Below are 25,245 nucleotides of genomic sequence, written 5' to 3'. Positions count from 1 at the left end.
TGATAACTTTGAACTCGTCTTGCTCGTCGAGCACATGCCTCTTCGACAGCGAGTGTACAATGTCGGGGTCAGATAAGGCAGGAGCAGGGCCGCTTCGATCGAGGATGCAAGGACATGCTCCCCGTGGAATTCGGCTACTGCTGTAATAGAATTTAAATAATCAGTCTCGTCGAGTGTGAAAAATGGATTAATGGGGGGATGATCAGCGTGGTAGTACGTCGGGGGTACATGGGTACCAATGCGCTGGTTGGGGTCACATGCGAGAACGCTCGGACGTCGAAGTCCCTCGTGCAACATGCGAGGCGAAAGACTGTCCTCGAGCTTAGCAATCAGCGCGCGGCTATGAGCTCGATGGTCGAGAAGGTCCCGAGCACGATCATCCCAATCGCGCTCGGACCTAGGTCCAGGAGATGGGAAGGGCTCAGTGACATTCTCGATGGAACGTTTAACTGTAAAAAACTCAGCATCCCAATCAGTAGCGCAAAGGTTATCTTGACATTCACAGTAAGACACATATTCATCGGCGACAGTCGTCGAGCACGCGAGGATGCTCGTCACATATGGCAGGTAGGTCAGAAGCAAAGTAGTCCAGGAGGTACTGATGACCATCCGGCACCGGCAGGACAGTTGTCATGCGGACGAACTCGTCCACATGACTAGGCGCATATGGGGGCGGCGGACTATCAGGGTCATGCACAGTAGACTCAGGACTCTTGCAGGAAGGCACAGTAGTAGGGGACTCAAGAAACGGACTCGTTTCGATTGACGGAAGGTAATACGGCCCGTTAGAAACGGACGTGACATGAATAACTCGACGAGCGTCAACCCACAGCTCGTCACTGGGTGAACTGGCTGACGAACGCACAAAAGACTCAACATAAGGCTGGGGGAGGACTGTGTCCAGTGGCATAGAGGCAGAGGGAGAGACAGAGCGCCAGTCTTCAGTACTGGGTGAAAGAGTAGGTACTGGTGATGTAGTGAAAGGGTTGGAGTAAGGAAGACTATGGGAGGTGCTATCATGAGCAGGAGTAGTAGAATAGATAATTTGAGAGCCGGCTAAGATATTATTAGCCGCTAAGAGCTGAGGAGACGGCGAGGTTAGAGAGACGCTATTGGCTGTCAGAACCTGAGCAGGTGGAGACGGCGTTGGGAGAACATGGTTGGTCATCAAGGCCTGGGCAAAAGGAGACGGCGCTGGAAGAACACTGAAAGCACTTGGGACCTGCAGGCAAGGTGACTGCAAGACGTTGATTGCCGTCAGGACCTGAGCAGACGGCTCAAGGTCACTGCCAGCACCATAAGAAGAGGCTGCGGATTGGGGAGAGAAGAGAGGGTCAGGTCCCAAGGCGGGAGTAGATGTAGGAGTGGCGGGAGTACACAGTACCTCACGCGCCACTGGCAAGACACTAGGGATAGGCGACACAATAGAGGCAGGGTCCAGGATATGATGGAGGGAGGTGTTGTGCTCTAAGGCATCGCGCAAAACACGCGTTAGTTGCTGTTCAAAGAGGGAGGGGTCATACAACACACCTTCTCCCAACATACTCACTCCATCTCCAACAGTGGCGCCACTTCCTCCAACTCCGGCGTCATCCGGATATGTGGGCTTGAGGGAGTCGCCAGTAAGTGCACATCCCTCCCATCCAGCCTCGGCATTCGCCGGCGGAACGGGAGAGAAACAAGGAGACGGCAAGAAGAACTTAGAGGTGGGAGAGGCTGTATTAGGACGAAGTTGCAGAGTCAACAAATCGTTGTTTTGAGATTTTGGACTCAGCCGGTAACTTCCGGCGGAGCCCAAAACGGCAGTTAGGGATTCGGCAACGTTTTGCATGCCGGTCACGTGGATTTCCAAATTGGGCGCAACAGGCGGCAGCAACAATTCTGAGAGCAAAGGTGGGGGGTTATCTTTTGTGCCCCGGTTTCTGGGGTTATTTATACCATAGGGAGTAGGTATAAAATCAAATTGAGGGCCTAGTACATTGACATCATGGGTGATGTCATATTTTTCTCGAACTTTCTGGTTGTTGGTAGAACTTTGATTATGTAATCCCAAAACATCGGCCAAAAATGCAAAATTCTCATTATTTAGGGAATTTCCCATTAATTCAGCCATGCTAAGTAAAGATAAGTCTGTATCATTTAATTCTGGCTCATTATCAATGGCCATTTCATCTCCAAAAATTAGGTAACTGCTAGGGAGTCTTGAACCATACCAAGTTGATGGTTCAAATACCCACTCGGGATTAATACCATCAGGGGTACATAGCAATTCATGTGTAATGTGAAGATTATGCGGGTCTTTAAATACGAGCCATGTTCCATCTTGTCTTTCATCAATGCTAACATAGTTCCCGCGTTGCCACGGTCTTCCTAATAGCAAATTGAAGGGTACATGGTCACCTACATAAAGATTTGCTTTGGTTTGGACTGCTCCACAAGTAAGTGGAACATTCTCAACTAAGCCTTGTAATTTTCCTTCGCCTCCATTAGCATCGTTCATAGAGATGCTTCTTCCTACGTCAATGGGGCGGTTAATCTGAGCTTTCCAACTTGTCGGCTCACTATATTGAGCTGACTTCCAGTATCAATTATAGCATTGATGGGTTCTCCATCACAATACATTGTCATCCTGATCAATAAGCCACGGGTCTTGCTCCAAATCGAGTGAGCTTGGGCTTTTTCTATAACAACTGGCTTTGGCTTTATAGCATTGGCTAAAATTCCTGACAACTCACGGGATGATCCAAGAATTTCACCAACTTCTAAAGAGATTGGAGTCCTAAGGACTGACTCCAAAACTTTTTCAGGTTTAGCACGCACTGCTAAATCGGAGATACGACGATGTGTAATCTTTTGATTAGGACTCGTGTTTTCCTTTTCACCAGGGTCTGCTTTCTTTTTGTCTTCCTTAGCCAAACTTGGCTTAGGAAGTGGCACATCTTCCATGATTATGTCATCATTATTTTCATCATAATCTGGATTAATATGAGCTTTCTGCTTATCAATATTAGCCCTTTCACTCCTTGTTAGTGGTCCGGGTCTTTCTTTGATAATGTGTTCCTTCTTTGATGCAGGAGCTGGCTTTGATCGCGGGGCAGTCATAGGTTTATTCCCTATCACATTTTCCTTTCCCTTTGATCCAGTCTCCTGATCACGTACATTTTTCTTGGTAGGGGGAAAGACTCCGTCAAAGCGTTCTCGTCTAGCTTTGGCAGCGGTCTTTATGGTTTCTTTCTGCTGGATATACATAATAGTCTTCTTCGTCACTTTCATCGCCATATGCAGGGATCATAAATGCATCATTGTTACTATCACTTTCTTCATCTTCTTCCTCGTCACTAGAGATATCATCAACTCTAGTCCTCCTGCTCCTTATCACATTGCTAGTCAAAGACTCCCGATTGACCTCATCGGGTCTAATAGCAACAAAGTGTGACATGGGAGCTGCTTCCCTATTAAGTGCTTCAATGACTGTTTCCTCCGGCATACGTCTGACTGCATTCCCATTAGGGTGTTGAATTTGTCTCTTTTCATTCCTCTTGATCCTTCCTTCAGCTTCTAGCTTGGCAAGGTGAGGGCAAATGGGGAGAGTATGTCCTATCTCTCCACATCCAAAACAAATCCTATTCTGAAATGGTGTTCCTTGTGGTTGGTAAAATCTGGAACCAGGTTGGGGTTGAGGTCTCCTTTGACCATATCCTCTTCCACCACCATTACTGGGAGTAGCATTCAATTTAGAACCTTGTAAGTCAGGAGACATTCCTGCACCAGCTCTGGGAGGGGGTGGAGAAATAATCTGCATGACTCTTGGGTCTAACTTAGTAACACGATAATACAAAAGAGCATACTGAGGATCCTCAAGTGACATGATATTGAGCTGCTTGATCAGATCCTCAATCTCATCACGTGGTTCCATACTTATAGCTTCCTTGTTAGCCTTGGCTTTCTTGGAGGTTTCCATAGGAGTTGTTGTGCCAGAATGTCTGTCCTTATGTCTAGGAGTTTCTTTAGCAACATGTCGCTTCTTCGAACCTTTCTTAGTAGATTTGCGAGGTTTAATCTCTGCCTCATCATCTGAATCAGATGACTCCTCGCTTGAAGTCAAGGATGATTCAGTAGAGTCAGAGTCCTCAGAGTCCGAAGATGAGAGATCAGTCTCTTCCTCGGAGATAAGCAGATCTGAATCGAAACGGTCCCTGTGAAGTAGCTTCTCTGCAGCTGAGATAACTTTATCCACGCCAAATGCCTTGGATAAATCCTTGTCAGGTTCCTTAGCCATAAGTCTACTTTCAATCTTAGCACGCAAATTCTTATAAATTCCTTTCCAAAAATAACCTGCATACTCATCTGCTGAAATCTTCTTTGCAGTTTGAAGCCAACCTGCAATCCTAATAAATCCTCGTACATACTTCTTCCATGCTGCTAGAGTGGGAATACGTTGTCCCCTCATAGCCTTAACATAGGAGAGTAAATCCTTTCTTTATAACGCTTTGTGTCCAAATCAGCGTCATAATACTTTAGAATGTCTGCCTTGAGAGCATTCCAATCGGCTTTCTCATATGAGTCCAGTCCTTCAATGAACTCGGTGACATGACGTGAAGTATACTGGGTAATAGTTTCACATCTGTCCTTGTCAGTGGTGACTTGGTTATAGTCACATAACTTTTCATAATGCTTGACAAACTTTTTGACTTCTGTAAAGTCTCCTTTAAACTTCTTGGGAGCTGCCTTACTCCCGGGGATAGGCATAGTAAGAATAGAGTGTGTCATCATAGGCAGTGTTGATGGTGACATAGTTAACTGTGTGGTTAAGATAGATGCTGGGGAAATTGTCGTGGACAATTTGGTTACCTGGTGTGTTGGATTCTGAATGGTTACGTTTGGATAGTACTCTGAATACGAGTAGTTTCAATAAGAAATCAAGAAGAAGCCTCCCTCGCGGTTGGGCTCCAGTGATGTCTTAATAACCGAGGGTCTTATATAAATACGTGTAAGAATGTAATGACACCACAATTACACTGGATAAGACTTCTTGCCAGTCCTCGATTAACACGGTCTACGACTTTTCTTCTTTCGTGGTAGATAACGTGTGAGTTCTTGGGAGGCTCGCTAAACCAATCAGTCAGATTAACTTAGCCGGAGCTTTATTATCTCTGATTGAAACTATGGGATTGTCTAGGATATACCGTCTAGACACTTGAACTGGTTTCCTGAATATACGGTTAACTGTTGAGAAGCTGGTCTCAAATGTGACTACGTGGACCAAAGCTCGTGTTGGTCAATATACAAATACCTGGTGAGAACGCTGGTCTCACAAATAACAACAAATGACAAATATAAAACAATGACAAATAACAACAATGACCAAAGCTCGTGTTGGTCAGTATACAAATACCTGGTGAGAATGCTGGTCTCACAAAATAACAACGGTGACCAAAGCTCGTGTTGGTCAGTAAACACTACGTGGTGAGAACACTGGTCTCACAAAACTGGGTTTCTATCGCGAGAAACTTATGTAATCTCAAGGGAAACACTTTCCCTGCACTTGCCTGGACAGTTCTTACAAAGGAAATGGGCTTTGTAAGCAGCAATTTGTTCAGACTGAAGCTTCTTAGGTGAGAGTTCAATTTGCTCAAGAGGGAGATTCTTGAATGCAACAAGTGGGAGATCTATTTTTTTGGGGGAGAATGGGCTCTCCTTATATACATTTTGTGTGGGAATATTATGTAAGTAAAAAGGTGATGTAATGACTTCAGAATGTGGGAAGAATATTCCAAAAACTGGAGCAGAATGTTCTAGCAGGTGCAAAAGAACATTCCAGAATATTCATGGTGGGATAATGACATCATTCTGAGTCACTATGAGTCACTATGAGTCATTATGAGTCATTGGAATGTTCTAGCAAATTCCATGGAACATGACATCATTATGACATCACTATGATATCATATCTTTCAACCAAAATACCTGCAGGAGTGTAGGTGAAGTCCTATGACATCATTATGACATCATACCCTGTAGGTACAATTTTATGAAGCATCTGATTAGTCAGAGCATCCTAATAGAAAAGTAAAGTAAAGAAACACTAGAGAAAACAACTCAGAAATAATGGAACAAATAATAGTACACAATACGCGGGCTTTTTAGATAGGTTTTTGTTAGGCTTTGAACTTTTCTCTATGGGTTTCTCTAGCCAAAGTGAATAAGCCAAATGAAAGGCAATACATTAACCTTCATTTTGCTTCTCATATCAACTAGGTCATTATGTGATTCCCATCTCACATATGACTTTTCTTCAAAACATGGTGGATTCATGAATCACTGAGGGAAAACCGAAACTATTGGACCAAGGTTTGATACCAAGGTATGGGTTGACTAGTCTGAGGACTAAGCTAACAGACTTTGTCTTTTAGGGGGATACCTAGTAGTCATGTCCATGCATGATTCCCAAATCATGCAGGACACCGCGATGCAATAAGTGGCAAGCCAACTATGTCCTGGGTGACTCTGGCAGTGGTATCGCAGATTTGTACGATGTGGTCGACGCTATTGGCTCAATGGTAAGTGACTGTGATATCTTACTAGGCAATGCTCGTTCACATGCCCACAGACCATCAACGATGTTGATGATCTTGAAGCCAACCTCATCATGGACCTTGCAAGGGCCCGACGTGATGTATTCGATGCAGAGAAAACACTTGCCGATTGCATTGTCCGAGAACATGAAGTCATGACGTCTCTTTCAAAACACAAGTCCGCCATCTCTAAGTGCAAGCTCGACAAGGCGGATGTAGGATTGGGTCATATGCGCATCACATTCAGGAAACATGGTCTTTCTCACCACCCAGCGCCACACAATTTTCATGGTAAGTATGCCTATCATTTACATAGTACTACCAACTAACACCTTCGTATCATAGACTCATTCGCATCCTGTCCGTCAGGTCGCCATCCAGTTGGACTGATGACAAGTACCTTCTTTTGATTTGTATCAAATAGAAACATTGTATTTGGCAGTAGTACTCTCACTAAATATGATTCGGCCATGAAATTTGTTTATGTCTTGACCTTGGCGGATGTGCTTCAAATTGTTTTAATTTTCTAAGTATAGCTCTAGCTCAAACTACATACTAGTAGTAGCGCTTGAGAAATGGAAATGGTGACTAGTACTAGTATTTTACTGACAAACACTGTAAGCAGCTGTACACCCTGTGAGCTCTGTCCCTCTGTGGGTTGCTGTGAGGAACTAGTATCAGAAAATGTCGATGCTGGGAGAAATCTACTGTGAGCTCTGTGCCGCTGTGGGGCGCTGTGGGTTACTGTGGGAAACTGTCGGAAATGTTATGTCTGTGGAGAAAATTGGGGTTTACTGATGGTGTATAGGTACGCGTGATTTGGGGTATGCCCCCAGAGAAACCAGAGACAAGTCCCTCTGGGATGGACGGGTATCTACGAAGGAGATCTGCTTCTGCAAGTAAGTGGTACCATCCTTCTGGGTCATATGGAGTTTGTGCTCTGAGCCTTCTCGCTGCGAGGGCACATTTGAGCTCCATGTTCCTTGCTCCCACATCCAGAACATTCGTGGTATGATTCGTGGTTTGGGAGCTGACAACCCCCTGGGTGTTGCCATTTGTAGCAGATGGGAAGGCCTTGAGGGTTGGTGATGCGCCCGTCGTCCGCCCGTCGACAATGGGTGTTGGTGCCGTCCCACATGGCACGCGCCTCGCAGCGTTGGATGTCATGGGCAAAACGGCCGAGACAGAGGGGTGCAGGCAGACCGGCCTCGTGAACCTGCGCCACGGGAAAAACCCCCAGTGGCGTTGTTGGCGATCGCAGGTGTTGTCTGGTGATCCTGGAGCCTTGTTCCTTTGGCTGTCATGGTTCCTTTGGGGAGAACGTGACCGCGAGTTGCGGTTCCGTTGATCATGGGGACCTCCCCGAGGGTCACGGTAGCTGGCCCTTCGATATGGGTTTGGGGGTGCTTCTCTGCTTGTGGGCTGTGGGGTGATTATGGTTGTGGGTGTTCGAGTTTAGTTGTGAGCGTCCGCGTTATGGGTGCGGGCATCCATGTTAGAATAAGTACGGGCATCCGCGGGAATGCCATCGCAGGCGTCCACAGGAAGGTCGTCGTGGGCATCCGTGTCAAGGTTACGGGCATCCGCGGGAACACATCGTGGGGATTTATGTTGGATGGGTGATATGCGGATATCAATGCATGGATTGGATGAGTGAGAGAAAACAAAAGATGAAAGGTTAGTGGTTTCTCTATGGTTGGTTTGGGTTTTGGTACGTACGGCGTTTAATGTACAGGAGCAAATCTTGTCCCACAGCTCCTCGTTGATTACCCGGAGAAGGTTCTCATTGATGTTGCCTATGTTGAAACCTTCATCGCGTTTGAGACGGTCATGCCAGTCATGGCGTACTCGGGATGCGTAGGTCAGGACGACCGTGTCTCCGATGTCGCTGTTGTTCCGTATGGAGTGGTTTTCCAGGTGCCAGAAGAAAAAAGACAGGGCGTCAATGTGTGACTGGGGCCACTTGGCCTTGCTGATTTGGACGAGGAATAAGTTCTTTGCTCGGAGGAAGATTGAGAATGGAAGTTCGTGGTCAGCCAGTGCTGATTTTGATGCCTTGAAAGCTGAGGTTGGGCGCAACGTGAGTTGGTCGTCTGTCCTTGTGATGCTCAAATCGTTCTCCGCTGTAGAACGTGATGTTTTGAGGGCATCTCTGCATCCGTCTGGTGAGAAGTACCAGAGTTCTACGTATTCAAAGTTGGTGAGTTTTTGAATCGCATATTGCGCAGGACGAGGAGCTAAAAAGTCTCCTACAGTGGAGGCTTCCTCGAACCCATTCATTTTTGGTTTCTTCTTCTCTGTCTCCAGGCGTTCCTTTTCCGTTTCTGCTTCCCGTTGGACTCGCCCTGCTTCATCTTGGGCGACTCGTGCCCTCTTGGCTTCTGCTGCGGCTTGGGCTTCCGCCTCTTGGTCCTGGTTCCATTCAGTGTTACGAACTAGGATGGTTCTGACGTATGGCTACTCGATAAGAGTAATCAGCCAAGGTCGGTTCAAGGCTTCGGCGTATACCGAAGTCCAGTGGTTTCTAAGACAAGTCTAGGAGAGTGTCCTCGACTTGAATCACGTTCAATACGACTTAAGATTGGAGGTCTTAAGCGAAGGAAGTTCCAGGTAAAACCTAGTAAGATTAAAGTAAAGAACTACATAGTACAGGACGAGTTTATATAGTAAGCGGTAACGACTTTAGGGCTGGTACTATGAGATCATAGAGACGAGTCAGAGATAAGACGAGTCAGAGATAAGACGAGTCAGAGATACCAAGAATAGATCATCTAGCGACGGCAAGATGCGATCGTGATGTAATACAATGATGTAAGAGAAAGAAAATGAATAGGGGCGTACTTGACTGTAACATTCAGTTACTCTTGCGTCGTGGTCTGTGTTCCATGTCTGCGTTAGACGGTCTATAACTTGCTCTTCGGTTTGGTTCGTGGCGTCTGCGAGGTCTGTGCGAATTCCGGCATATAGGTTACCTGCGAAGTCTGGGATGACTTCGAGTGATGGGTCTGCGGCTAAGGGCATTGTAAGATTTGGTATATGAAATGAGGGTGTATGGTTCTAGTATTATTCTATTGTCTTGTGTGTTTGTGGAAAATAAAAACGAGCACAGATAGCTACGCAGTGACGAACGATGGTCGCGGCACGAAGTCAAGAGGATTGGTGCCGCATCTGCTGTTCGCTCGAAGACCTTACTCTATTCTTTCGCTCGTGCCTCGTTACATAATAGATTGCCAAAACATCCGATACCGTGATCCGCATTTGGGGCAGCGCACAGCTTTCTATACTAGCTAAGAGCTTTGCCTTTAAAAAGTTTACGTCAAGTACTGGTAAATCCTCACCCCCTGCTACTCTACGCGAATCATTTGTGGAAAAAATGTCGATGCCAGGGCTCAAACTCGTTATCTTCTATAATGATAATGTTGCCAGCATCGTGCAGAGTAAAATCATGCTCTCCAAATACGATGAAAACAAGGCATGTTACCCGCCTCAGGAGTTCCTCTTCTTGACATATCATAAACATTGTCTCACCTTCAAGGGTTTACCCTTGCAGACCGTCTGACTCGAGTTCCCGGAGATCAAGTCATTCTCCGAGCAGCAATCTCTTGTATAATATAAGCACTAGCTTTGGTGGGGCACACCCTATAAATAGAAAATAAATGCGTAGTCAAAGCCAAATGGAAGAGAGATATTATCATCTTGTCTAGAAAGCGCGCATCGTGGTGTCAGCGCGATTCTTTACCTGTTAGAAAAACAGTGATCAAAACTTCCGAGTACCCGCACCGGATCAGCGAACCAACAGCAGTGGTTGAAAATCAATGCTATTGGTTTGCAGATTCGTATAGACGATGCGCGGGGGCGCGCTGATATAGCAGCCACAGGTTGGTCATGGAGACCTCGAGCGCCGAAGGATCCGAAGATAGAGGAAAGTTAATGGAACAATATCGCACCACCAACCTTTGTCGTCTGGAGTGTTCTAAGAGAACAGTGGAAAAATATGAAGGTGCACGATAAGTTGGAACCACACGGTTCGCAGACCATACAGCTTGGGAGAAGAGCAATTGTTCCACTGGCCAAGATGTGTGATGCGAACATCTCGTGTTCGATCTGACGAGGTGTATATGGCGGTATATAACAACCTTTCGCCTGTCCTAGATCGGAATGTGATATTGCGTGATAGCCACGAGTCGCGAACGTAGGCTGTGGAACAATAGGTAGGGGAGGTGAGCAGGAAGGTCTAATATGAAAGGACGAAAGAGCACGGTGCGGGAATCATTAATGCCAAAGCGTTCTGCTCAGACTTGCTTTTAAGGTCACGGAAAATTGATAAGGGTTCAACACGTGCTGGGGAAAAGCTGGCAGCTGATTAACTGACCTCCACATAGCTGATTGGGATGGTGCACCCAGAACCGAAGTTCCCGGTTTCTGGGTGAACGGCAGTAGTAGGAGGGTAGACTGTTTACCCAATATCCTGGCACATCACGGCCATTCTAAACCATCGACTGCCATCGATTTTGCAGTCTGCCTCAGGAGAACACCGGGAGCGATGCCGCATGTTGATAGGTACCCAGCCAGCGCAGAGTTTGCTAATCTGCGAATTTCAATAAGCGTTCGGAACTTCGAGGGTACCATCCTTGATTAAGCTCGCACACCTTCTATCTCGCATCAACGTCGCACACTAGGACTATTAATATGGATGATCGATTGATCGCTGAAGCTCACCTACCAGCTTCTCAGTCAAAAATGGATTCCTGCTGGTCGAACGTTAGGCCAAATTTAGGGCCGAGTTCAAGTTGAAACGTTGAAGTGTGATGACATAATATTCAGAACGCGACGCGACGCGATAATATTCCGGTCTCCGATAATCAGCCAAATCCTCCACTAACCAAGTACTACTCGATGTCGCAATCAGAACCCTCCTTCTTTGAACGCGAGCGCGACAGACTATCCTTAGACATCACAGCAGTAAGTACTACCTAACCCAACACATCTTAAAGCCGACGCGCCATCCTCAGGGTTTTGAAGACCTTCTCTCATCCAGCAACGTACTCAATCGAAAGCTCGAAGAAGTAATAGGCATGACTCGTGAATACGAAACCATCGCTTCCCTGTGGCAAAGCTTCCACGAGTTGATGCGTGGACAACGAGATGAAGTGCTCGAAGATAGAACGACCGTCCCCGGCACAGGCGCCCACGTCGTGTCTACAAACTCCAAACGCTAGCGCCAACGCCGCCGAGCCGCTCAAGAGAGAAAGTGAAATTGTTCGACAGGTACGCTACATGATCACTTTCATGAACTTTGCGAAGACTATCCAAGTACAGGTGAGAAGAACAAAAAGTATGCATTATTGCGACAAGACAAAGACAGATTATGATTACAATGCTGCGTAGAGTCCGAATCATACATCTGCCCAAGAAGCGACCTGCGCAAGTTGTTTAGTGGGGAGTAACCAAGAAACAGGCACCGCACTCACCCATGAGAATCCGCTGAATTCCTGTTGGTCCTTTGCAGACAACTGTCCGTGAACGGGCGTTAATGTCGGCTGCTCCTTTGTAAACTCTTCATCGAAGTTACTGGTATCTGCACTCCCGTTCTGCAAATGAAATCAACATCATTCCTTTGTACTTGAAACATCGGGCTTACTATAGTGGGGAAGTATGGCGGCGGGATGCGTTTGTTCAAGACATCGTCAAAGCTCACATCCTTGAAGAAGGGATGTCTCTTGATTTCCTCAGCATCGGCTTTCCCAGATCCCAAACGTCGGGTGGGATCGCGGGTCAACAGCTGCAAGATCACCATCAGCAAGCATAGAAAGCAGAGCACGGAAACATTCAACCTTTTGCAGGATGGAAACAGCATCTCTTGGCATGGTGATGGGATATAAAGGCTCATCCTCCAAGATGGCATCAAAGATTTCATCCTCGTCATCACCACGGAAAGGCGATTGTCCGAGCAACATCTCATACGTTAAGACACCAAACGCCCACCAATCTACGGCGCGGCCGTATCGTTGCTCCAGCAGAATCTGCATCAACGTCAGTTTGGTCCTCAAAACAAGGAGATGTGACGGGTACCTCGGGAGCCATAAACTCGGGAGTACCGCAGAACGTGCTCGTGGTCGAGCCATACCACATATCCTCCTTGCACAAACCGTAATCAGCAACCTTGACGTGTCCGTCAAGGGTAAGCAGAATATTATCAAGCTTTAGATCACGGTAGATGATGCCGTTCGCATGGAAATACTCCAGAGCAAGAAGAACCTCCGACGCGTAAAACTTGGCTTGGCGAAGCGAGAACTGTTTGCGTTGGATGTGCAACATGAGGTCACCACCGCTAACGTACTCCATGACAAAGTATACGCGCGTCTCCGTCTGGAAACACGAGTGTAAGCCAAGCAGGAACGGGTGCCGTTCACGAGCAGCAGCCAAGAATACTCGTTTTTCTGAACGGGTACTACAAATCCTTATTAAATATCTTGGTCGCATCAATATCATGAGACATACCTCTCGACCTCATCGTTATCAATGATAAACTCCTTCTTGAGCACCTTGATGGCATACAACCCATTTGTCTTTTTCTCCTCCGCGAGCATAACCTTACCGAAGTTACCCTTACCCAGGACAGCCAAGAAGTTGAAGTCGTCGAGACCAACTTTACGCTTGCGAGTTGCGACTCGCTGCATCGGAGGCATCGCCTGAACTGGTGAGACTAAGTGAGCGTCCTGAGATCGTGATGCATACTGGGGCCCAGGAGGAGGTTGCATCGGCAAACCCGGTTGCGGATACGAGGTCTGTTTCTAGACCTTTGTGAGCGCACGTGCTGACACCACTAACACAGAAACATACCTGTGGCGCGGGTATCGAATACTCTTCCTGCTCATACACCATAGGTGCCTGTGGCGGAGGCGGTGGTGGGGGAGGCAACAATTGTTCATTGGGGTAAGCAGGGGGGACCGGAACCCGAGCACCTGGGGGAGGACGAGGAGGAACACTAGACAGTGGTTGCTGCTGATAATAACGAGAATCAGCACCATCCTGCATAGGCGTGCGGCGCCCAAACGCATCCACAATAATCTCAGGTACAGGAGCCACCTCTCCCAGTTGCATCCTGTCCAGACTATCGCTAAGCGGCACTTCCGCAGGTGGAGGCACTTGCGTTTGGGTATGCGGGGTAGGAGTAAGGGCTACGGGTCGTGATACCACTGCTGCTGCTTTACCCCCACGCGCGCGATTGATATCGCGCCAATCACGGAGGAGCTGGTTAGCTGTCTCCATTGACATGCCACAGAAATCAGGCACGAGGTGTGCACAGTTGGCATGGCAAGTGATGTCGCATTCCGAGCACTTTCGTGCGTTCTTGCGACCGAGGGGAAGCATGTAACCGCAGTGGCAGCACCAGTTTGCGCCGATGTTTGTGAGGGGCTCGAAGCGATGGGGGATGCGATGGTTGATCTTCTCTTCATCGCCCTCCTGGAGAGGGAGGTGTAAGAGACGACGAAAGAGGGGGGAAGGTACGTACCCCAGTATTTGACTTCGATATACACTTGGTAACGACTTTCTCGTAACATTTCTTGTGACAGGTGTATCGGCAGTCTTCGCACTGGTAACCCAAGGCGTTGAGTAGGAAGTCGTTGCAAAAGGCACAAAGCATGAGTTGATAGAATTGCCGTTGTACGAATTTATGGCCATTCATCTCGTGGACTTCACCCTTTCGTTTTCTGACAGCGCCTTGACGGCCGAGTCCACCGGGCGCATCTAGCGGGCGCTTGCGCACGTTCTCCTTGACTGAAATTCGGCATAAGAATCCGACTCACAGACTTGGAAGTCACTTACCGAAGTTGAGATGTAATCCAAGGGCGCCGACTGGTTCGACCGCGAACCACGCATCAATGCCTTCGTTCTGGCTCGTGAATGCCGTTGTGCCACCTGGTGGATTACCTGCCCCATCAGGGTCTATATTGAGAGGAGCATTGACATCGCCAAATCCACCCATATGCTGAGGAGAACGATTGACAGGAGAGTCACCATCCATGGCACCAGCAGTGACCCAGCCACCCTGGCTGTCCATCATGACCTTTTGACGTCTGAGTGCTTCGACAAGGTCGCTGATTCTTATCCAGAGCAATCCAATAGGAGCCGGGTGAACTTCGGATACTTGTTTATCATAGACCGCGATCTCGACTTCATTAGCTTTGTCGACGGTGATTTCAAAGTCTTCATTCCAGCGGTCGGTTCGTGAGGGGTGGGAGCGAGCGCGTTGCGTTCCTTCGATTTTAAGGGATACGAAGGTCTCACGGACCTGTTTGGAGGAAGGACGGGCTCTAAAACCGGTTACGATTGGAGTATGTTCGAGTTCGCGTGCTCCCTTGACAGTCACATAGAGCTTGCCGGATAACGGTTTAGAACGTAGATTATCTTTACGTTCGCCATCGGGACCTAGCCCATGAGATTTGAAATTATGTAGATTGGGGGGCACAAAAGGAGAACTGACCTGCTGGCTGCTCTTCTTCCTCAACGTCATCAAGGATGTGGAGGTTCTTGTAGCATTTGAGAGCGGATTGGAGGAGTTGAATCTTCTTCTCGCTCTCAACGCGCTTGCTCTCCGCATCTGCGCGAGATTTCTTGTCGCCGTCTGCCTGATAAAGCTTGGACATCTTGTCGATGCCCTTCTTGTACTGCATTTCGACTTGTACTTTAAACTCAAGCTGATGAAGCATACGAGATATCTTTGGAGTTGTAAGGGGGGTATCTGCTTTGATAAGATCGAGATTTGTGTATTGCTTTGCCTTGGGAATGCCGTCTGTGTCATCGCCGGGGACGAGAGTGGCGCTAGAAGAGGCGCCACGAGTAGAATCTTGATCAAAGGGGGGGATTCGGGGAAGTGAACGATCTCTATCAGTGGAACGACCTGGTTTGAATAGTTGTTGATGAGGAGATATAGCAGTACCCGATCTAGAGGGATCATCGCGCTGTAGCTTGCGAGCTTGTAGCTCGCGGAGAGTGTCCTCAAAATAAGAAAGCGAACGCTCTGCCTCGCGAACTTTTGCATCATTTTGACGCAGAACATCAGGATTTGTGGTTGCTTGTCTGATCAAGCGTGAAGCGTCGATGAATTTGCGTTCCTTCTCGATGCGCTTGAAGACATCTTGTATTTTCTGGTCTAGCTCGACGGCCGACTATGATAAAGGAGACTTGTTTGACTGTGAATTTAAAGCAGAAAGTGAGAGCGCACCATGACCGTTGAAGACCTGTGCTGTCTGTAGGTCGTAGTAAGAGAGGGCGTTATACAGCAGCGGATGGGGCTGTGGGCCTGGGCAGATTACTGATATACCGATAAACGCCCAACGGGGCATAGCTACAGGCTTGGCTAACACCCATATATAGACTTGACAAAATGGACTTGGACTTGCATATAGACTTAGACATATAATAATAATTCAATAATTCTCAATGCCCTCCTTTTCCTCCTCTTCGTCAATTCGTGCTGCGTCCGAACAGTGTCTATTGAACGTAAAAATTGTGCACAAGCTCTATCATGGCTCTCCTTCTAATGTCTTTCATAAAGTCAAGGGCAGATTACCAAAAGAATTGGACGTTCTCCTACTTTCAGATTTGATTTTTTCTATTTCAGGTTCTCTGGACGGTCAGACTGTCCCTACAGATGTAATCGCGCGCTCCGCATTGATGCGCCATCTCCGCAATGAACTCGACGAAGCATGTATCGAAACTACTTTTTTCCGTTTTTCTGATGTGACAAACCACTCTAGAATGCACTTCAGCTTGGTTTAAACATCATTTCTGAGGCATACATTGACGATGACGATGGCCGCGCTAAAAGTAAGGTTTTTGACTCTACGTCATCTACTCATGCACATTTTGCTTCGGCAGTCACTCTGACGCCATCGCGGTCCCTATCTCATACATCCCGCCCACATGCTATTCTCGTGGGGGTGGACCTATGTTATATTTGGAAAACCGCAGGCGATCGCGAAGCTGGCTCCACAAACCTTCTCAGCAATGTCAACCCGTTCGCAGACAGTCTGTACCTGCCCTTTGAGCTCCTCCTCAAGCGCGTCACAGAGCAGCTTTTCAATCAACTTGTTGGGTGCGTTTCCGCAGTCAGAGCTGAATATATGCGCTCTCATATGACTCAGACGCTATCCCCTTATCTTTGGCACGTGGTGCAGAGTATGTTGGTACCTTTTCTGCTCAACCGCCCTGACAATGTACAGAGACTCGACATGGAGTCCGAGTACTTTCCTTCCGTTGCACAGTCCATTCTCGAAATTATGGGGCGGTCCCCCAATCCCCATTTTGTAGCACGTTGTAAGCGACTAATTAAGGTGCGTTTTCTACTTCTGCCCGTGTACGCCACAAATATCTTTCTAGACCGCACGCGCTCGCCATCAGTCCGTACTCCAAACCTCCGTGGCAGCCCTCTCTTTGTGTTTCGCCTCCCGCGACTCAGAAGACTCGGATGAAGGCGAGCAAATCAATACTTCGAATCTCACACCAGAAGCCGTATTGTGTGAGTCCTTGGAGCAGATATTCAGAGCGGGGGTCCCCCAGACCCGCTTCAAGGTATGGATTCTCCCGTTCAGGGACCACAAACGTGCGAGTTACTCAGAGACAGGTCATCACCGCACGCTCGACTCTATTGACTTCCTCAGCTGGGGATGACGATCAACTAATTGAGGATGACGCCATAATCAACAACACAAAATTCGATTTCCCTTTAACTTGGCCCAATCTCCCTGACATTCACATGGATAACTCCGTTCCGGCTATTGATATCCAGCAGACCGTGCCGAATGACATGGATGATCTTTTAGAGGACTGGGCCGAAGAAGCGTTACCCTGGTCCACGTTTTCTGGCGCATGGACCACGCATTCGGCCGATTCTCTTATCGAAGGCCTAGGCTCTTCATCTCAACCACGTAGCACTACGCCCCCTTTGGCACTGTCCTATCTAACTGAAAGTGAAGACGACAGCTTCGCGTTGGATCTAGAACCCGATCACGAGCAAGAGGATGCGAACATGGAAGATGCCGATTTCGAATGTGTTGTGTTTCACCCATCCCTGTCAAGTCATCACGCGAAGTTGACGTTTTTGGGGCGCCAAGAAAAACCTGGAGGAGTGGAGGAATTTGACGTGCTTGTTGATGAAGAATGGAGCTGCGAGGACGAGCTGTTGTTCGATCTGGCCGACGTATTCGATGACTCGGGTGGTCTTGGTGTTGAAGATGAGACTGGATCTATTGCTGTTTCACAAGTTCCGGACGGAGGTCCTGATCAAGATATCTTCTTACAGGTGAAGAGCAATACCGCGGATCAAGAATACGATTTCGACACACACTTTGGCATGGATGGTCAGGTGGTCCAGGGTAGCACAGATGACTGTTTTACGGATGTCTGGGATCTATAGTAACGTGTTTTTCTGCAAACAAAGTCTGACTTGGGAAACAAGTTGGCTGAAACTGATTGTGACATATGAGATCCGACATGCGATGCCGGGTATAATTGAAATGTTCGATTAAGACTCCGCCACTCCGCTTAGGTAATTACGTCTTTGAGGGAAAGACTTTGAAACGACAAGTTATCCGACAAACTTTTGTTTCCATTCGATTCATCGCTACAGCTGAGCTCCTCTTCGACGCTTTCGAAGGCTTTTCTAGCTCCTCCTCCTTCATTTTCTTTTGCCTCTAGCTCGTTCTGCTCATCACTTCGCCATGCTGCCGTTCAAGCGCAACAAGATCGACATCAGTGTGAGTTATCGATGCCTCGTGACCCTTCCAAACCCACGTATTCATCATGGCTTACACAGAAACTGTCGGAGGAGGAGCAGAAGCTCTTTCGACTGTACGGCAAACTTCCAGCACACAAGAACATCTTGACTAAGATGCAAGGGGTAAGTTATATGTTTCACCATTTGCCTTTGTTCTTATTGTATGCGCTCCAGGATCGGAAATATTTCGATTCAGGCGACTATGCACTCTCCAAAGCCGGCGTCGCGCCACAGAACACTGTCGGTACTGCGATCCCCAATCCAGACAAGTAAGTTCCGTTCTCCATTCTTACTGCGCACAGTGACTCACCCACAACCACGCACAGCATCCCACATGCATCATCGCCGCCGACATCCCACACCGGCGGGTTAAGCGTATCCCCCACAAACAGCTCATGTCCCGCAAAAGAGAGTTCGCTTTCCCATTCCGAGGAAGAAGAGCCAGAGAAGGAAGATGCTGATGCAGGGGACCAGGAGGAAGCATAGACTTTTACTCTTCTCCTTGATTTCCATGCCCTTCCACACCCCGACTTATTGATTCTTCAAAGAGCTTGAAGACGCTACGTTTCGCTCGTGTATTCCCTATGTATCATCGGTACCCCCCAACCCATGCCTTCCAGATTCAATGCTTGGCTACCCTTCCTGATCTGTAGTCTGTTGTTGTTTTGAATCTGTTTGTATCAGTAACTACATAGTAGGATCCGCTTATCGTACATTCATCTGTTCGTATTCTGCAGGTGCTACATATCTATAATAATTCTGGAAAGCTGGTGTGATGTTACTTGTGTGACTGCTTCCGTGGTGTAGATGACTAATATATGGCGCAGTGCGCGCTTGTGGCTGGACGCGTCCATTTCACGCGTTTCTCATCCTGTTCAGCTCTGATCAAAGATGTCTTCCTTACGCAGCGATATTTGCGAATGGCTTGGAGCTACAGACTCAGAGGAGGACTCAGAAGCCCTTATAAACGAATGTACGATTTTACATTTGAATCTACAAAGAACACGCTCATTGAACACGCTCTACAGGTGTATCCATATGCCAGATGTACAATCTAACAGCAAAGGACCTCCAATATAAATGGGAAGCTTTCTCGTACGGTCAAGCGCAGACTATCCTCCGCTTTACACGCGAATCTGCAGCAGACATAAAGGCCCAGATCCAGCGGGAGATACAAGCCAAGAATGCTAGCAGCGTGTCCAAGTCAACAGCGACCGGCTTTACGCGCGGAAAGCTAGCGAATTCTGCGAAATTTGTGGGGGTGAACGCCAAGGGACTTACTGGACCGCTTAAGGCTGCGGCTCAACCGCCGAAAGCGCTTCTTGGAGGCACGGCGAGCGTCCCTGTGAAGCTTGAGCAGGACTTTGATGGCCCGATCGCTAGTTCAAGTAGGGTCACTTTTGTGGGTCAGAAAGAGGCTAGACAAAATCGCGCTTGTGAGTGTTAATCATCACGACCCCGGTCTTCCTGCTCATCCAGCCCAAGATCGGTACATGTACGAAACATTGGGCGAACGAAGCGAAAGTGCGTGTGTATCTGGCAAACCTTGTGGATGCTGCTCCGGCTGAGACTTTCTCTAGCTCTGGACACACAACTCGATGGGTTTGGCGAACTCATCTTGAAACATTATCGGGATGTCGGTCAGTTGGGTCATCCCGGTGTTTTCTCCGAGGTATGAGTGCTTTGACGACTGATCTTGTTAGCTGATTTTTGGTGCAGGAATCTTGTGTTGTCGTGGGCCGGATCGTGCTAGACGCTGAGGCTTCTGGGCCAGGCGTCAAGTTGAATGATCAGTCGCTAATTCTCGAGGCATCGCGAGCGCACGGCGATGGACACCGTGTGCCTCTGCAACTCGCGCCAGATCTCAAGATTCGGGGAGGGTATAGAGGCTTGGGTGGTGTGGGCCTATTTCCTGGTGCGGTTGTGGCACTCAAAGGGCGCAACGGTGGTGGAGGCTATTTCATTGCGTCTGAGATTCTGGCTGTGAGTATTCCGAGTCTCTAGTTTTCTTGTTGAGATCCAAGACGTACTTCGCAGATACCCCCAATGCCAGCGTCTCCTGCCCCACCGAGTAACGTGGCAGCAAGTTTCGACATGTGCATAGCATGCGGGCCATTCACTCCAGATGCTAACCTCGACTACAAACCATGGAAAACTCTCATCAGCAACCTCAATGCATCAAAACCTGCCGTCGTCCTGCTTGTGCGTACACTCATTATTCAATTTAATATTCGAATCTCACAATCTACTTAGCTCGGGCCATTCGTAGACGCTACACATACCCACATACAGGACGGTATGGTTGGCGAGACGCCATCAGACATTTTCAAACGCCAATTTATCGCTCCCATCCGCGATTTCCTTTCTCAATCACCAACAAGCACAGTCCTTCTCGTACCAAGTGTGAAGGACATCATCAGCGATCACGCAGTCTTTCCTCAATGCGAGCTTGATGACGAGTTTCGTGGCGATCCAGTGGGTTTTTGTGCGCTATTCTCCTACTCGGGGTAATTAAGTATTGACTTCAGCGGATACGACTCCTTCCTAATCCTGCACGCTTCTCACTAAACGGGATTTCTTTCGCTGTGTGCAGCGTGGATGTGTTGTATCACCTGCGGAAGGAGGAGTACTTTAGACGTGGAGAAGAAGTAGATTCTATCGTATGCGAACCAGAGGCTGCTAGCGACCCCATGTCAAATCTCAGCAGATATGTTTTGCAGCAGAGAAGGTGAGACTTTTACTATCATTCAACTTCCAGCAGCTTACATCCGATGCTCTGTGTAGCTTTTATCCGATATTCCCTGTTTCCTTGGACGTTGCACACGAAGTCAATCTTGACGTATCGCATTCCGCAGAGTTGAGAGTCGCCGAAAGTCCTGACGATCCAGGCCCTGACGTGATGGTACTACCCAGTCGGTTGAAACACTTTTCAAAGGTGAATCCGCTTCCTTAATACCACACCGTCATCTCTTCAACATCTGCTGCAGGTCGTGGACAATTCAGTCGTTGTCAATCCGTCATATTTGACAAAGAGCACGTATGCCACCCTCTCTTATTCTGGACAGGGGACGGGATTTCCTAAAGATCGGATATCGGCTGATATTGCAAGGCTGTCTTAGAATACTTACTGAGCTCAAAGAGTTGGAGACAATAGTTTTCAAGAAGGTTTCGTTCCCCCTCAGTGGCGGAGCAGCAAGCCAAGGCATTTTGGAGTGGGAAAGCTCGTCCGAATGGTCCTACTGAACACCTTGTAAACATTTGAATCCCAAGTTATGGTGTCAGAGCGGAACAGTCTAAAGTATAACTTTACAAGTCAACTATACGACGTATCATCAACCAAAATTATAACGATTCGGTATTTGTTTGCAGGTCGAATTGAATGTGTCTCCGCTAAAATTTATCCCAGATATGAATAGTATAAGAACAAGGCGACTGCCTACAATGCAGTAAGCAGCATAAAAATTGTACATGTATCGTTTAACGGCTAACTGTGTGCCCTTCAATGCATCGCCAGTCTGGTATGCATATAGCTCCTCTGTTTGAAAAAAGGAATCAAGAAACTCCTTCTAAAAAGCAAATCAAGTGCCTCTCACGAGACAGGTACCAGGGACCCAGCACCAAAACCAGCGTAAACGCAGTCCATCTTCACATCCGGGAGCGGGTGATCGCTCGTCCCTTTTTCAGAAGTGTCAGAGTAGTAGCATTGTGAGCATATAAATACCCCACCAGCATGACAGTACGGAATTCCGTCCTCCTTGTGTCCCCACCACATCACAGGCGACCACTCGTCCACGAGGTTAGCGAGCGTCTGAACGTGACCGTATGCAGCAGGCTGGGGACCGCGCGGTCGGCCCAGTGCGACGAAAGTGAAGAAGCAGGCAAATATAAACAGCGCTATGCATAAGTTCCAGATCTGAACGAGGGTGTGAGGATGTCGTAGCAGCTTTACATAGGCAGACAGTGCGAACCTGGGCAGTCAACATGATTACCGAGAACCCTAATAGTTGCCCCTCATTTACGCCAGGAGATACGGTAAACGAAAGTCCAAACATCCAATCTGCGATCATCGAGGATGGTGTTCAATAACAGCGATAAAATACTAGACGGGAATGACTCACGCAGGAAAGGCTTCGCGACGAAAAGTATGAGACAAATCGGATGAGTAAAAATCATTTTCAACGGGTTCGTCGCTGTTCAAAGTCCTTTCCTTCCAGTAGCGCATCACCACTGTCTTTCGTCCCGAATGACATTCGCGACGAGCTCTGAGCAATGCAGCCCAAGCGTCAACGGTCCCTGAACAACTGCTATGTTGAGATAGAGCAGAATCCATGCCAGAAGATTGACAGCCGGCATATCATACCCGATGTAATTGGTCACCAGGGTGTTTGGCAAGAACGACCACGTTTGTATGGTCAGCGCATCGGGGAGAATGAAACCCTTGCCGGCGTATTTGCCCCAGATATACATGACGAGTGCGGCCCATCCAGCGCATGCTGCAACAATCACCCAAAGAGAAACGATAACTTTCCGGATGCTAGGGTGAGCATGCCACGCCGAGGGCTGCGTCTCTGGCGGCTTCGCTGGACCTCCACCCGTGTCTAGGTCAGACACACGACGCATGCACCGCAAAGTGACCGGGGTCAATTGCGTGTGGTGGACTAGTGCAGCGGTCAGGTCGAAAGGTGAGGAGCTCCACGTCAATATTTTGACAGCCCGTATCCCTGACAATGAGATCATCACCTGGAGCAGGAGTGCGACGCCCAAAATGAGGAGAGGTAACCCTGCGAAGGCAATACCCTCTGCTGATAATATGTATTGATCATCCAAGCATACGACGAGTGAGACCGAGCTGTAGGATATTATGAGGAGGACAGCCGAGATACCGTTAAGCAGGGCGCCGTTAGGGTTATACCATCTACTAGCTGCGGTCAGAAGGCGTAAATTGGTATTGAAACGAAGCCGAGATTCTGAGGCTAGCGCAGAGCGCAATGAGATGCCGTGTACGAAGCCTATGGACTCAGTGCATAACGTGACGATCAAGTCAAGTGCCAGGGTCAATATCTCCCTCTGCAGGAACAACCGAGACGACTGAGACTGCAACAACGTCGCCGTCTCAAGATTGATCAGGTTGGGCACGGCTACACCGTAGATTCCGTGTTTGGCTAGAATGACAATGCTTCCAACGATGCATGAGCAGCTGAAGATGCCCGAGCATGCCACTCCAACAAGGGCGCAATTGCGACCTGTCAGACTGCGGTCGTAGAAATCGGTTCTAGTATCAGCAGTGAACTTCGCATCAGACATCATCGAGTCGAAGTCCTGGTAATTTTGGAGTACATCATATGCAAGAAGACCGGATGGATGCGAACTTTCATCTGTCGGGTTGGAAGAAACTGTCATGGGAGGCAGAGACATCAAGACCAGGCAGTGTATCATGGACACGCAGATTAAATATGACCATGGCCTCTGGTGCATGTGGCTTCGTGGTGGAAAAGCGGTCGTGTGGCGCGGTATTCATGTGTATCCAGTGCACCGTTGATTTACATTGTATCGCAATGCGGCAATACCGTATAAAAGTGCACATAGGCAGAAGGGAGTGAGCCTGGCGTCACGCCTGACAGGGTAGAGTAGAATGGAGAGAAAAAGATTAGGTGAGTGGCGGTATGAATAATGTTATTGACAACCAACATCCTTGCAATTGTCGTATATCGGAATGGCATAGCTCAAATTTCAAATTTCAAACTTCAAGCTCAAGTTGGGTTCAAACTTAGCCCGCGATAACGTTAACGTGCCTCGCCAACTATACTTAGACTTGATTGCCGTAATTTCCCGACACCAGCATTAAATAATCGGTTTCTGGTCATGGTTATCCTTCGGACCTTTCGAACGCGGCTCCTTCGAACGACTCCAAACCCCGAGCAAACAAAGTCCGGACACCCTCACGTCATTCACAATGAAAAGACCTCAGACTCTGCTTAGCATCTTCGCTTCAAGTTAATGTTGCAGCCCCATCACCGAGCAGTATATAATCCTCAATTCCCCACTGCCCACTGGCACACTCGTTAGCGTCTCTCCTTCTGAGTCGTTACTCCTGTCGATGACGTGACAATTACACTTCGTCAGGACGTTGTGTTATTTGTATCCTAGCATCTAGTACATCAATGAATACAACTATATGATGGATAGTCTTATACAAGGGCGCGTGTCCAGCTACCGTAAAATAAAGCGCCCCTCGAGTTCTGGAGCAGGACGAGAGCGACGGAAGTTACTGGAAGAATGTGATTTGGTACGATGAAGTGCATATGCGATAAAATGGGGGAGCTTTACTTGTAAGTTAGAAGGGGGATATTTTGGACAAGCAAAAAAATGAGCTCAGAGCCGCGAAGCCTGCTTATGGCCGTAAAATGGGTCAGAGTGTCTTGTTGTAGGTTGAGTAGACTGAGGTTTGGGTGGCGCCTAGGCTATCAGATATATCATCATCCACACAGTGCGCCATCGAGAGTACTGAACTGTGAGACGGCAATATCGGCGAAGTGGAGTGGAACGAGTCGAGTGCGGTGATATAGTTAGTATGCCGCGGCCACAGATACGGCTCCGGTGCTCCTCTAATATCTGGTCGAACAAGTGTGCAGGATGACGTTGGCGTGAATGGCATGGTTATTCGAGGCGCTGGTTGCTGCAGTGCATCGCGATGTGTGGCGTAATGTTGGGAACCGCAGTGCTGAACCTGATATCCGTTGTCAGTGCCTGCAGGCCGTGCCGCGGAATTTTGCGCGACATAGCGACGCTGCAATAGGGCTAAATCACTATCAAAATTTGAATGGCGTGAGTGAAGACGCATACCTTGAACGAGTGATACTTCTCGACGCACGGTAGGTATGAGTGGAA

At 48.1% G+C, this 25,245-nt stretch overlaps 8 protein-coding genes across 8 annotated transcripts; 5 read left to right on the top strand and 3 right to left on the bottom strand.

Moving 5' to 3' along the window:
* Window positions 1-6,440: 6,440 nt before the first annotated feature.
* On the top strand, window positions 6,441-7,923 carry DFJ58DRAFT_725670 (uncharacterized protein; the record flags this gene model as incomplete). The annotated part of the gene is made up of 3 exons (XM_041385268.1): window positions 6,441-6,560; window positions 6,611-6,866; window positions 7,640-7,923. The coding sequence occupies 3 exons, from the start codon at window positions 6,441-6,443 to the stop codon at window positions 7,921-7,923; spliced, it is 660 nt and encodes a 219-aa protein (XP_041246249.1).
* Window positions 7,924-11,431: 3,508 nt separating this feature from the next.
* On the top strand, window positions 11,432-12,239 carry DFJ58DRAFT_777238 (DASH outer kinetochore protein). The gene is made up of 3 exons (XM_041389541.1): window positions 11,432-11,537; window positions 11,588-11,843; window positions 11,895-12,239. Exons 1-2 carry the CDS (start codon window positions 11,472-11,474, stop codon window positions 11,792-11,794), a joined length of 273 nt encoding a protein of 90 aa, XP_041246248.1. The 5' UTR covers window positions 11,432-11,471; the 3' UTR covers window positions 11,795-11,843; window positions 11,895-12,239.
* DFJ58DRAFT_839643 (uncharacterized protein) lies at window positions 11,972-15,807 on the bottom strand (the record flags this gene model as incomplete). The annotated part of the gene is made up of 11 exons (XM_041392538.1): window positions 11,972-11,995; window positions 12,047-12,166; window positions 12,217-12,357; window positions 12,410-12,598; window positions 12,648-13,026; window positions 13,077-13,369; window positions 13,419-14,042; window positions 14,092-14,357; window positions 14,406-15,008; window positions 15,064-15,748; window positions 15,805-15,807. 11 exons carry the CDS (start codon window positions 15,805-15,807, stop codon window positions 11,972-11,974), a joined length of 3,327 nt encoding a protein of 1,108 aa, XP_041246247.1.
* A 465-nt stretch (window positions 15,808-16,272) lies between these two features.
* On the top strand, window positions 16,273-18,008 carry DFJ58DRAFT_912741 (uncharacterized protein; the record flags this gene model as incomplete). Its single annotated transcript, XM_041395290.1, has 7 exons — window positions 16,273-16,290; window positions 16,340-16,409; window positions 16,461-16,677; window positions 16,727-16,760; window positions 16,805-16,915; window positions 16,962-17,153; window positions 17,206-18,008. 7 exons carry the CDS (start codon window positions 16,273-16,275, stop codon window positions 17,995-17,997), a joined length of 1,434 nt encoding a protein of 477 aa, XP_041246246.1. The 3' UTR covers window positions 17,998-18,008.
* A 124-nt stretch (window positions 18,009-18,132) lies between these two features.
* DFJ58DRAFT_912740 (camp-regulated phosphoprotein/endosulfine conserved region-domain-containing protein) lies at window positions 18,133-19,123 on the top strand. The gene is made up of 4 exons (XM_041395289.1): window positions 18,133-18,337; window positions 18,397-18,480; window positions 18,532-18,626; window positions 18,684-19,123. Exons 1-4 carry the CDS (start codon window positions 18,302-18,304, stop codon window positions 18,841-18,843), a joined length of 375 nt encoding a protein of 124 aa, XP_041246245.1. The 5' UTR covers window positions 18,133-18,301; the 3' UTR covers window positions 18,844-19,123.
* A 90-nt stretch (window positions 19,124-19,213) lies between these two features.
* DFJ58DRAFT_248160 (DNA polymerase alpha/epsilon subunit B-domain-containing protein) lies at window positions 19,214-21,668 on the top strand. The gene is made up of 10 exons (XM_041379458.1): window positions 19,214-19,330; window positions 19,386-19,793; window positions 19,843-19,881; window positions 19,938-20,029; window positions 20,077-20,340; window positions 20,395-20,559; window positions 20,611-20,832; window positions 20,886-21,085; window positions 21,142-21,292; window positions 21,345-21,668. The coding sequence occupies exons 1-10, from the start codon at window positions 19,249-19,251 to the stop codon at window positions 21,474-21,476; spliced, it is 1,755 nt and encodes a 584-aa protein (XP_041246244.1). The 5' UTR covers window positions 19,214-19,248; the 3' UTR covers window positions 21,477-21,668.
* Window positions 21,669-21,946: 278 nt separating this feature from the next.
* DFJ58DRAFT_839639 (uncharacterized protein) lies at window positions 21,947-23,757 on the bottom strand (the record flags this gene model as incomplete). Its single annotated transcript, XM_041392537.1, has 4 exons — window positions 21,947-22,270; window positions 22,326-22,414; window positions 22,476-22,485; window positions 22,606-23,757. The coding sequence occupies 4 exons, from the start codon at window positions 23,755-23,757 to the stop codon at window positions 21,947-21,949; spliced, it is 1,575 nt and encodes a 524-aa protein (XP_041246243.1).
* Window positions 23,758-24,567: 810 nt separating this feature from the next.
* Window positions 24,568-24,726, bottom strand: DFJ58DRAFT_657278 (uncharacterized protein; the record flags this gene model as incomplete). The annotated part of the gene is made up of 1 exon (XM_041381968.1): window positions 24,568-24,726. A coding segment is annotated over one exon (159 nt), but the record flags the coding sequence as incomplete, so codon positions are not given.
* Between the last annotated feature and the right edge of the window lie 519 nt (window positions 24,727-25,245).

Source organism: Suillus subalutaceus (genome assembly GCF_016647625.1).
Source record: "Suillus subalutaceus strain FC151 chromosome Unknown DFJ58scaffold_28, whole genome shotgun sequence".
Classification (NCBI taxonomy): domain Eukaryota; kingdom Fungi; phylum Basidiomycota; class Agaricomycetes; order Boletales; family Suillaceae; genus Suillus; species Suillus subalutaceus.
Note: the sequence above shows the minus strand (reverse complement) of the source record. Positions and strands in the feature narration are given on the sequence as shown.

Coding starts and splice junctions, on each gene's coding strand:
- DFJ58DRAFT_777238 (XM_041389541.1), top strand. CDS start 11,472: ATGTCGCAATCAGAACCCTCCTTCTTTGAACGCGAGCGCGACAGACTA. Junction 11,538..11,587: donor TATCCTTAGACATCACAGCA/GTAAGTACTACC, acceptor CGCCATCCTCAG/GGTTTTGAAGACCTTCTCTC.
- DFJ58DRAFT_912740 (XM_041395289.1), top strand. CDS start 18,302: ATGCTGCCGTTCAAGCGCAACAAGATCGACATCAGT. Junction 18,338..18,396: donor GCAACAAGATCGACATCAGT/GTGAGTTATCGA, acceptor TGGCTTACACAG/AAACTGTCGGAGGAGGAGCA. Junction 18,627..18,683: donor GCGATCCCCAATCCAGACAA/GTAAGTTCCGTT, acceptor AACCACGCACAG/CATCCCACATGCATCATCGC.
- DFJ58DRAFT_248160 (XM_041379458.1), top strand. CDS start 19,249: ATGTCTTCCTTACGCAGCGATATTTGCGAATGGCTTGGAGCTACAGAC. Junction 20,341..20,394: donor TTGCGTCTGAGATTCTGGCT/GTGAGTATTCCG, acceptor CGTACTTCGCAG/ATACCCCCAATGCCAGCGTC. Junction 21,293..21,344: donor GGTTGAAACACTTTTCAAAG/GTGAATCCGCTT, acceptor CATCTGCTGCAG/GTCGTGGACAATTCAGTCGT.